The sequence below is a fragment of the Protomyctophum parallelum genome (genome assembly GCF_964188405.1).
Source record: "Protomyctophum parallelum genome assembly, chromosome: 13".
NCBI lineage: Eukaryota > Metazoa > Chordata > Actinopteri > Myctophiformes > Myctophidae > Protomyctophum > Protomyctophum parallelum.
The window spans coordinates 19,986,629-19,998,916 of NC_139708.1; the positions used below are offsets into that span (position 1 = coordinate 19,986,629).

The 12,288-nt window shown below is 41.5% G+C and overlaps 1 protein-coding gene across 1 annotated transcript; it reads left to right on the forward strand.

Annotated features, from left to right (window-relative positions):
* The first annotated feature begins 5,480 nt into the window (after nucleotides 1-5,480).
* On the forward strand, nucleotides 5,481-8,548 carry LOC310869309 (uncharacterized protein). Its single transcript, XM_083779970.1, has 2 exons — nucleotides 5,481-5,600; nucleotides 7,985-8,548. The coding sequence occupies exons 1-2, from the start codon at nucleotides 5,497-5,499 to the stop codon at nucleotides 8,421-8,423; spliced, it is 543 nt and encodes a 180-aa protein (XP_083636096.1). The 5' UTR covers nucleotides 5,481-5,496; the 3' UTR covers nucleotides 8,424-8,548.
* Nucleotides 8,549-12,288: the final 3,740 nt, after the last annotated feature.

Genomic DNA, 12,288 nt, shown 5'->3' on the forward strand with positions numbered 1-12,288 from the left:
AGTTCCACAATGAAGTCGGCTTTACAAATTGTTTTGAGACGTGTTCATTATAATATTGATCAGTCCAAGTAATGTTTGGCTGCGGTTTAGTTACAGTGATGTAATTAAATCTGTAGGCTAATGCACTGTGCTCTCTCATACAGTATGGAATATTGTTGTCATTATAAACTACAGCTCAGGTAGAATCCTCGTGGTGTACAGTATGTTAATGTACACCACGATTGTTTCCAAAACAATCACACTCCGTGTGAACTGAGCTGTGCAATAATCATAATCATAACAATAATGCAGTGGTCTTTAGATGTGTGCGTGTGTGTGCGCACTCGCGCGCGCATGTGTGTATGTGTGTGCACGCGTGTGTTTGTGACGCTGCTCAACAGTGCCACTTTAAGTCACCCAGCGGTATTGCAGCTGTTTCGTGCTCAGGCAGACATACTGTAGGGCCATACATACACACACAGTCACTCATAGGAGCCGTTGGAGATCCTACTACTAGGTTACAATTGTCACACTGAGGAAAAGACAGGAAGCAGAGCTGGAGGTAGCAGAGACTAAAACGTCAAGGTTCTCTCTGGGAGTAATGGATGGATGGGACATCAGAGGGACAGCACATGTCAGATGTTTTGGAGATAAAGCCAGAGAGGCCAGACTGAGAGGGTTTGGACATATCCAGACTAGAGGAGGGATAGTGAGTAGATCGGTAGAAGGAAGGATGTCGAGGTTGGAACTATACCAGGCAGGAGGCCTAGAGGAAGACCAAAGAGGAGATTTATGGATGTAGTGAAAGAGGACATGAAGTTAGTTGGTGTGAGAGAAGAGAAGAGGAGGCAGAGGACAGGGTGAGATGGAGGCAGATTATTCACTGTGGCGACCTGAAGGGAAAAGAAGAAGTAGCACGCTGTGAGCTTGTGTAGATCAGCTATTGTTGCTACTATTGCATGAAAATGGGTATACAGTAGGTTACTTAATGCAATGCAATTTGGCATTTAATTTAATTTATGAAAACACATGAAATATGGAGATGCAAGGTTTGGTCATTGGCATGTAGTATGGGGGTCTTCCGCTCCATCTCTGTGGCACTGTGGGTGCTCCACCACCGGGGGCAGTGTGGAGGCAGTGCAGATTTCATTTCATTTCAACCTTTTTTTAGTTCTCGGAGAACACACTGAGGGCTGGGACCCTCTTTTTCAGTGGTGCCGAGATTACAACACATCAACAATGTACAGTTACAATGTAACATAACATAAAACAAGAAAACAACAAGAAAACAAAACATAGATAAATAGAGTAAAATATTACTGGTAATAATAATAATAATAATAATAAGGGAACATTGCATAGTGCTCAATTAAAACAGGTACTGTACAGTTGATATTTACCAGCGTTGATATGTCAAGATGAAAGCGATATAGAGAAGGAAGAGAGCTGTATTTTAGTGAAGTCTGTAAGGTGTTCCAAGTGTGTGGGGCAGCGCACTTGAAGGCAGACTTTCCAGATGTAGTGGAGGCATGTATGGTCTCAAGCATCAGATATTCTTGGGAGCGTGTATGATAAGAAATGTTTTTCCATTTTAAAAGAGAATTTAAATAAGAAGGTAAGTTCCCAATTAGAGCTTTATATATAAATAAAAACCAATGTTGGTCTCTCCTTGTCGCAAGGGAGGGCCAGATTACCAAGTATTTTTACTTAAGTATCAATACTGCAATGTAGAAATACTCTGTTACAAGTAAAAGTCCGGAATTATTGGTGTCAAAATGTACCTTTTCAAAATAGCAGATTTACAAGCTCACAATCCATCGATGCATTGTGGGCTTGTAGATCAGCTATTTTCAAATGGCTGCCCCGAAATGTATATATATAGGGCAGAAGTGGTTAATGTAGGTTTTGTAATAATAATCAAAATAAAGTTTTCACTTGTATGGAGTAAAAGTTTTATATTTGCCTCTTATCTGAGATGTAGTGGAGTAGAAGTAAAAGTACAGAAAATTGGAAATACTCCAGTAAAGTAAAAAAAAATGCCTCAACATGAACTTGAGTAAATGTACTTAGTTACTTTTTACACCACTGATAATCAGACGGTGTTGCAATGTGTGAGGTCGAGCCTAAAGGAATGTGTCACTTGCCAGCACCTGCAGCGTGTACTGAACATGCACGCAACACGCACACACGCGCGCACACACACACACACACACACACACAGCCATGCACAGTCTCCTTCTTCATCCTAGTCAAGTTGGAGCATGACATTTTTCCATGAGCTTCTTCAGTACTGTTTATATAGTATACTGTATGTATACATACAGTAGTGTGTGTGTGTGTGTGTGTGTGTGTGTGTGCGTGTGCGTGTGCGTGTGCGTGTGCGTGTGCGACTGTGCGTGCGTGCGTGCGTGCGTGCGTGTGTGTGTGTGTGTGTGTGTGTGTGTGTGTGTGTGTGTGTGTGTGTGTGTAAATATTCATTTATTTATTTCCTTTGCCAAACATACATTTCTTTTTTTTCCTTTTTTTATAACTTTATAAGATTTTCAATTTTTGTAGACAAACAACCCCACATATACCCCACCCTCCCCGGTTCCATCACAAAACAAGACAACAAGAACAACAACAAAAAAACAACAATAAAATAAAATAAACAGGTAGTAAAGGATATAAATAATAAATGAAATAAATAAATACAATAAAATTAGCCTTTTACTAGATTAAGGGGCTACACAGTGAACCAAATTACATGTAGGAAAAACACTTAGGACACATCATCAAAAGACAGTGAGTCGGAAGACAGTGAAAGGGTGAATTCAAGGAAAGGGGACCAAGCCTTTACAAATTTCTGGCGAGATTTGAACCTGTTGTATCTGAGCTTCTCCAATGGTATAAAGGATAGAACATCCTTGACCCAACTTGTAAATGTTGGAGGTTTATCAGATTTCCAATTGCGGAGAATAAGTCTCCTCGCTATGAGTGAAGCAAAAGCTATGAAATTGGCTTGGGGAGAGGTAATTGGTGCATCGTCGTTGGGAACTCCAAATATAGCAGTTATCGGGTTGGGCGCAATTGGCATATGACAGATGGTTGAGAAAGCATCAAAAATACTATTCCAGAATGGGTTCAAGGAAGTGCATCCCCAGAACATATGACCAATAGAGGCTGGCTCCAGATGACATTTTATACAAGTAGAGTCAATGTCAGGATAAATTTTAGATAGTTTTTCTCTCGAGAAATGCAAACGATGTACTATTTTTAATTGAATTAGGCAATGTCTAAGACATAAAGAGGTAGTATGAATACGCCTCAAAGAGAGTTCCCACGTCTCTTCCTCCAGCTCTAAATTCAGGTCCTGTTCCCAGGCTGATTTTGTTTTATCCAAGAGAGGAGGGCCAATCTCCTGTAAAGCCTTATATACAGTATATTAGATATGCTACCTTTGGTGTATGGGTCCCAGTCTAGTATGGTGTCTACTATACTCTTATCTGGCATAGCTGGAAATGGAAAGTGTTCCTTAGCAAAACTTCGAACTTGGAGGTATCTGAAAAAGTGAGAATTTGGTAGCTCATGGTCATCTTGGAGGTTTTTAAAGGATGCAAATGTGCCCTCTATGAATAAGTCGCTAAAGAAAATCAAGCCATTGACGTGCCATGTTTTAAAAGTCCTCTCGCGAGGGAGGAAAAAGATGATTGTTGGTCAAGGGCATATGGCCACACGTATTATTAAAATCAAAGTGTTTTCTGAATTGGCGCCAGATTCTGAGAGAGCTATTTATTACTGGATTGCTAGAGCGTATGGAATTACCATTTGGCAGTGAGGAGCACAACATGGCCACTAGAGAGATCCCAGGATCAGTTAGAGTTTCCATACTGGCCCAAATTGGACCATGTTTGTATTCATGGACCGCAACCCAATAACTCACCTTTTTAATATTTGCCGACCAGTAATAAAACATAAAAGTAGGCAACCCCAGGCCTCCTGCTGGTCTTGGTAATTCCAAAAGAGCTTTTTTGGCACGCGGACGGGCTTTATTCCAAATAAAAGTAGAAATACAACTATTAAGATCCCGGAAGAAGGTTTTAGTTAAGAACAAAGGAATCATTTGGAATAGATACAAAGACAGTCATTTTAATTGTGTTAACTCTGCCTGCTAACGAAACGGGCAAACGAAGCCCATCTCACGAGATCCAATTTTGTGCGGTCTAGAAGCTTTTTAAAGTTGTGTTCATACAGATCCTTATAGGAACGAGTAACAGAGATTCCCAAGTAAGTAAAGGAATGAAGTTCCAGCTTGAATGGGAGGTTGGTATAGTTAAGATCTAAGGCCAGGTGGTTAATTGGGAAAAAAATACTTTTAGAAAAATTAAATTAGCCTGAAAGCCTGCCAAAATGATTGAGTATGTCTATGAGCGGAGGGATGGATTTGAGTGGATTCGAAATATATATGATATATATATTCTTGTCATCTTCTCTAAGAGCTATAGCTAAAGGTTCAATAGCGATATCGAATAAATATGGTGAAAGACTACAACCATTAGTGAAAATATTGAAATAAAATATCAGGTACAACAGGTCCAGATACAACGTAACCCTCAACCATGTTGAGTCTGTTGAGTCATCCTCCTCCAGCAGCAGTTAACGCACAATTCTCACCAGAATTATAATGATCTCACAGAAATGGCTTGTTGGATGAGTGGCAGTGCCAGTGTTTTCTCCTTTGGGTGCGTGTGTGGACACGCCCGTGTTTGTGTTGCAACAACTACTATAGAGGTGAAGTCTGAAAGCGGGGATCTTTCCACCTCTCTGTGTGGGATCTAAAAGTACGGGATCTCTACGACGACGTGGTGTGGCGGAAAGTTGTTCAACTCAAAAAAGGTGAATATATTTCATTTTCTTTTAGAGCCCTTTTAGATGTGATGATGTGTTTTAATCATCCTGTTAGACTAGGTTTATTGAGACGGAAGCAGATGGCAGTATCCTTTTATGTGTGCATGCATACTGTATACACTGTCTGTTTGCGTGAACGTATATGTGATATAACCTTTGGTGGTGTGACTATATTTTAGCGTGAGTCACCATATCAAGGAGAAAATAACGTCAACACATTTAAGTGTTAAGGACTCGACACACTCTACTCTATACACTATAATTTGCAACATATGCGCTTTTACGAAACATTGTTCCAACTTCGTTTGTTAACCCATTTTGGGCGAGAAACCCTTTTGGTGTTAGCATTATGTTATGTTTTAGCTATTGAAAAATAGCAGATCTACAAGCTCATAGCACGCCACCGAGTGGCACGCTTGTAGGTCTGCTATTTTTCAAAAATCGAAGAATGACTGACACAGAAACATAGCTTTTTCAGAACACTGTCAAGATTTAGAAGACATTTATAGAATCGTTCCCAGCTCAAAATGGGTTAAAAAAATGATTTATTTTTAGTGTGAATGAACAGTGACCTGCTTAGAAAGACTATATTATAAACTTTATGTCCTGTTCTCCCACTCTCCAGCCAAGATGCCAGAAACTGCTGAGGCTGTGTCAGCCACTCTCACTACTAACAGACATTGCACCGTTGAAATCACCAATGTCAGCAGTAGCTACTGCCTCATCAACCCCAAGTGAGTAACTTACAGTATACGTACAGTACCACAATACGTACAGTACCTTGAACAAGACTCTGAACCCCTAATTGCTCCTGAAGAGCAGGCTAGTGACTTGCATGGTTTCCTTTGGCATCGGTGTATGAGTGTGTGTGTGTGTGTGTGTGTGTGTGTGTGTGTGTGTGTGTGTGTGTGTGTGTGTGTGTGTGTGTGTGTGTGTGTGTGTGTGTGTGTGTGTGTGTGTGTGTGTGTGTGCATGTGCGTGCGTGCACGCAATGTCATGCACAATCTATTTAAAGCGCCTTGGATAAAGGCGCTATATAAATGCACCATTTAATTCATGAGGCAGTCAAAATAGAGAAAAATACACTGCTCGCCCAGTATCAGACTTAGCAGAGACGCTGTAGCTAGAACAGATCAAACTGAATGAAAAGTGCACCCGCACGCTCAGATTAGTGCAAGGATCTCTATAATTTGTGAGCTTTTGGTCAGAGGCCTTCTTCAAAGCCTTGATGAAGGTCTCTGACTGAAAGGTTGAAGACTCTGTGTGCAGATGGCCTTTTCATTTAACTTAAGGAGATAAAAAAAGAACCTTGGTTAATTATTGGTACTTATCCCTAAGAGACTGTCCATCAGAAGAATCTCCCAAAATACAGTACGTCCACATGTGCTCCACGATAAGCACATCCATGGAGTGACTTCACGGTTCCCAGTTCGACCCTGGGCTCCCCCAGAGTCAGTGTCCAAGTGTCCTTGAACAAGACTCTGAACTCTGACTCCCGATGTGCTGGTTGGAGCCTTGCATGGTTTCCTCCGCCATCGTTGTCTGAATGTATCTGTGAACGGGTGAATGTAATGCACAATCTACTGTATGTAAAGCATTTACCATTGAAATGAATGCCTGCACCCATGATATTGTTCTGGTTAGCCTAGCAGGTTTATGTTTTTTTTTTTTTTTTTTACAATTCTACATGGGTGAATACATACAGTACAGTATAAACCTCAATTGATCAAATTACTATCACTATTCATCACTATTTTTCTGGTTTAACTGGTTTAACACTGGTTTAACTTTATTTGGTTCAGTTTCATTTTGTTTGAAATGTGTAAACAAAGAAACAAGCAAGTCCATATTCACTCTAGACTATATTTATTTATTTTAGTCAGTGGCATCACGCTTGTACATTTATCCATATCTGGCAGGGTATAGCCCATCTCGTGGACGGGTGTTTTTTTTCTTTCATGTGTGTGAGAACATCCAGCTATCCATCATGGAGTGACAGACGCCGCCTCATTGCACATTGCATGCAGGTTCACTCGCTGTTGCTTACAAGTCCATAGCAGCACTTGCCCAGTCACACTCCATCCATCAGCGTAAGTTGTTTCACCCTGGAAAAACCCTCCAACGCTCAGAAAGTGCAGTTAAACTCTCTAGAAAAGTTACAAAGCGTGGCATCCTTCTGTTACAAATGTTTGTTTTGTTTTTTTCTAAAACAGTATGTTAGAAAAACATGTTTTCTTTTTGTTTCGTTTTCCAAGAGATACCACAGGGAGAGTCCACAGGGCGCAGGTTGAGACTGAAAGTGTTTCAAAGTTTGCTTTACAGATGTGCCGTTTGAGAACATCATGTCCTGCCATTGGCAGTTCAGTAGATTTTCAGTGCATTGTCAGAAACAGAACAGTTCAGTAGATTGTCAGTGCATTGTCAGAAACAGAACAGTTCAGTAGATTGTCAGTGCATTGTCAGAAACAGAACAGTTCAGTAGATCGTCAGTGCATTGTCAGAAACAGAACAGTTCAGTAGATCGTCAGTGCATTGTCAGAAACAGAACAGTTCAGTAGATCGTCAGTGCATTGTCAGAAACAGAACAGTTCAGTAGATCGTCAGTGCATTGTCAGAAACAGAGCAGTTCAGTAGATTGTCAGTGCATTGTCAGAAACAGAACAGTTCAGTAGATTGTCAGTGCATTGTCAGAAACAGAACAGTTCAGTAGATTGTCAGTGCATTGTCAGAAACAGAACAGTTCAGTAGATTGTCAGTGCATTGTCAGAAACAGAACAGTTCAGTAGATTGTCAGTGCAAATTGTCAGAAACAGAACAACGTCATTGAGAAATACGAGCATTTGCCAAGGTGTGATATGTTAATTCTATCCAGATTCCCTGAATAGATCATAGAGTTGCTCTGCTGGACAGCAAAGCAGTAGAATTAGCATTATAGGCTAATCAATTAATAAAACATGCAGGGAAGACATGCATTTTCAGAACATCTTCAGGAAAAGATCAGGAACGCATGAAGTGTTGGAATGGCACTTTTTGGGGATCCCTGGCATGGAAAGGTTTTGGAAACACTGTGGTAAAAGTAAAACATTGTCTCTCTCTCTCTCTCTCTGCCTTCTTCTAGGGTATACATGAGCAGTGGTTTCAACTACCACGCGCCCCAGCCCACCGTGCGTCCGACCCGCACCGAGGTGTGCTCCTTCACCAAGGACGACAACACGGCGTCAGGCGCCGTGGGCCTGCTGACCTACGACCTCTTCCACATGCAGAGCAGGACGTGCGCCCAGCGCGTCGCTGTCATGTTCTCCGTGCCCTTCGACCGCAACCTCTACTCCAACCGCCTGGCCGTGGGCGCTTTCGAGACGTCCCGCGACTGCGACAAGGCGCTCTACGAGCAGATGTACGACGGGACGGAGGACCTTAGCAAGTTCGTCCGAGCGGATAAGGCCAACGGCAGCGGGCTGGAGTACAGGGGGGCCACGCCTTTTGACCTGAGGGCCACCATGTCCAGTATAGGAAAGGCCATTGTTAAGGTGGAGCTCTATGATAAAATGGGGCGATAGTGTCGCAGCGCAGTGGTTCTCAAACTTTAAAATGTCACACTTTCCCCTTGACTCTGACAGTGTGGAAATGGAACAGGGTCCATTTGGTTCCATTTGTACACTGTCAGAGTTACAGACTTGTAAGACTTTAGACGGCCATACCCGAGGCGGGGTTGGCGAAAGGGCCTTTCTGTGTGGAGTTTGCATGTTCTCCCCGTGTCCCCTAGGGTAGGTAGTGGTACCCTCACAAAAAACATGCAGTAATCCTGGTCTCTAAACTGCCTCCCCCTGGCCAGCCGGGGCGCCTGATGGAGGGGAAAGGAATTTGTTGGAATAACGTGTTCCTTCCACGCGCTATGTCCAACCAGGGAAACTCCCCCCCTGTCAGGTGTAAAGGAGCAACCTGGACACTCATGCATGAAGGAAGCATGAGTTCAAGTCCGTTGCTCTCCCCTTGTCCCCCATATATGGGGAGGGGACTAGGTTGGTGGAGGGTGTGTAGAGCCCAGGATCACAATAGATCCACAGGGGTGAAAAATGCGTTACAAAATCGTGGGATAAAAATTATACAAAATAAAATAAAATATTAGACTTTTAGACGGGTGCATGTGCTGACTACTAAGAGTCTGACAGGCATTAGTCTGACACCCTACCACATACCCTAACCCTAACCCAACACACCACGCATGTGTCGGACCAATGTCCACATACCCTAACCCTAACCCAACACACCACGCATGTGTCGGACCAATGTCTGCGCCCCAATTTAGACCCCCTAAAGGAACCTAGAGATTCCCTGGAATCCACTTTGAGAACCACTGTAGTAGCGGAATCCACTGTAGCAAGATGCCGTCTGTTAAAGGATTTCTTAAAACATATTATTGTGTAATGTCTGTGCTGTGTCGGCTGAAACATCACAACCCGTCCATTAGTTTGTCTACTGCGCTTTGACCTCTGCATAAAATACATTGCATTCAGTTTTTAATTTGTAATAATTAAACAATCCTCGCGTTACTCTGTGTGAGAGTTTGTGGTTTTCTTTTTCCCAACTTATGCACATAATTTTATTCAATTTAATAACTACAATTATTTGAAAATTATAGTTGCTAGTTACTTTGTAAATTTTGATTATTACAAAACATACATTAACCACTTCAGTCCTAAATACATTTTGTGAACCGTTGTGAGCTTGTAGATCTGCTATTTTCAAAATAATTGTATATATATTTTTGCATTGAGTACTTTTTACTTTTGGTGCATTTTAAATTGTACTCAGAAGTACATTTTGATTACCAGTCTTTTACTTGTACGTTGCAGTATTGAGACTTTTACTACGACTTTTACAACCATAGCAGCAGTGTTTATTAAACACCACAACGCTCTGGGACCCCCAGCATATAGAACTATAGCACTTTATTGGGGCATGAATGTCTAATCGTCGTGGGGCATCTGTTTGATTTGTATATTGTTCACTGTCAAATTTACCATTATTTTCTCTAGTTTCTTCTACTCTAAACTCATTATTGCATGGTATTTAGTGTTGTAATTGAAGAGTCACACTCACTAATGAGGCATTGAGAGTCAGCCACAATTCTCTAATTGTCCACAACTGCTTTGAAATAATCTCTCATTAGCATCTGACTTAACTCATACCCATAACGTAACAATCACAACACATTGAGACGTCTCCGTAACTTATTTCAGGAGGGAGACAATTAACCGAGACATCTTGAAAGATGATTTGTGAGGCATGAAAAACCCATGGCCCATGAAGACGAGTACATATTACCGTGATCTGTGCACACCAAGCTCATAGGGATATTATAAGGAGCAATGCTATGTATTCCCTTTTCTACAAATGCAACTTTAAGTTGCATTTGTAGCTCAGTGAACACATTTCTGTTGTGCAGAAGAATCGTACACAGGCAGCAAAGTCTTTCCAAGATGTTTGCCGAAGAAGTTGCAGCGGATATACTCAGCAAAATACTTGTCATTTTACCATTGAGATCTTGTGCTTCATTTTTGTTTGCTAATGCTCCACAAACGTACTCATAACAAGTCAAATCTGTAGTGTTAATTTATCCATGTGACATGACATTCCCAGAGTAAAATTTACCACATGAACCCTAGCGTCCCTATTCTGGGCATGTCCTAATACATTACTTCTCGCAGCTTGCTGCGTTCTTCATCGACGCACAAGCCGAGTGATACACCACTAAAAGAGTTGTACTCTTTGTGTTTTTCACCCTGTCGCTCTGAGCATCTGCAACTAGATTCTAAGAATTGAAGAGAAGCTTGGAGACGAGGCTCGTTTTGCTGGGGAGTTTCATAAACCCATTGAGCGGCTGTGGCTCAGGAGGTAGAGCAGGTCGACCAATGATCCGTGGGTTGGTGGTTCAAATCCCGATCCTTGGGCGAGACTGGACCCTACATTGCCTCCAATGAGTTGGTCGGTGTGAGCTTGCTATCATTGGTGTGTGAATGTGGGAAGTGAGGACGCTGGTGTCGACTGTTCGCCACTTCACCTCCCAATGTATGAATGAATGAACCATTGTAAAGCGCTTTGAGCACTTGGAAAAGCGCTATATAGATGCAATTCATTTCATTATTATATAGTGAATTATTATTCGAAATATAGGAAACATCTGACAAAAATAGGTGAACGTCAAAACTAGAAGGTTGTGAGCTTGTGGAGCTGCTGCATTCTCTATTCTGCATATAGTTGTTAAACGTATTGTCGTTGTGGAAAGTACATATTTACTTTACTGTACTTAACTATAATGTTGAGCTATTTGTACTTTACTTGAGTATGAGCTATTTTCAACAGATAATTGAAAACTTGAATTGCGACATTCTGCACAATGAGTACTTTAACTTTTGGTTCTTTAAGTACATTTTTAAGCCAATACTTCCTGAGTATCCTGAGTATTGTAGAGAGTAGATAGTATTTCTACATTGCAGTATTGATATAACTTTACTTATAAGTAAAACATTTGAGTACTTTTTCCACCACTGGCCTCGAGCTGTGACGAGTGTCTGTATATGAGATGTACTACTAAGAGAAGCTAATGGTTCTGGAATCAATTGTGTAGGGAACTACTTAGACATCAAGGCCTACCACGTCTCCCGTGGGCAGAGCCAGCATGAAGGTACGTTGAGGTGCGGGATATAAGCCCATAGTCCAGCTGACGTGGTATTCCCCCCTCACTAAATCTGCTTAAGATCACTGATTAGTTCGTTTATAAATGCAGCCCTTTTTTTAAAGCCCCTGTCTGCTTCAATAGCATCCAGCTTTAAACTGGCACCTTTAGAAATTGAAATCAAAGGATGGCTTACCAGTGGACGAGTCGAGGGTGCATAGCTTAATGAAACGCACAAGGGCTCATCTGTATTTGCCTTGACATCGCAGGCTGTGAAATAATATAAGCCTCCCTGTTGAAGCTATTTGCGTTTGTCTGTTGATTGAGTCTGGAATGGCAAAGTCCTTAAAGATAAATAATATCGACTCGACTGCTTTGAATTAGAATACAGAAGATATTTCTATGTATGGCATACACTATATGGTACAGAGGTTGTCCCACTGCTTCAAACGCATCACTTTGAACAGGGAGGAGTGGCATATACCGTACTTCTCATGGAAGGTGCAGATCCAAATCTTTCTGCTATAGACCAACATTAAAGCTGCACATACATGTTACTTCTCCTCTTCTAACACGGATTTGAACCTGGTTTCCTGTTTAAAGGGATAGTTCACATTTATTGAACTTAAGTTGTATGAAATACTTAATAAATACGATTAATACAGTGGTTGCAACTGCATTAATTGATTGCTCGAGTCCTGTGGTGGGAGTTCTGCTCTGGTTTTGGTGAATATTAAGTAGTTCCG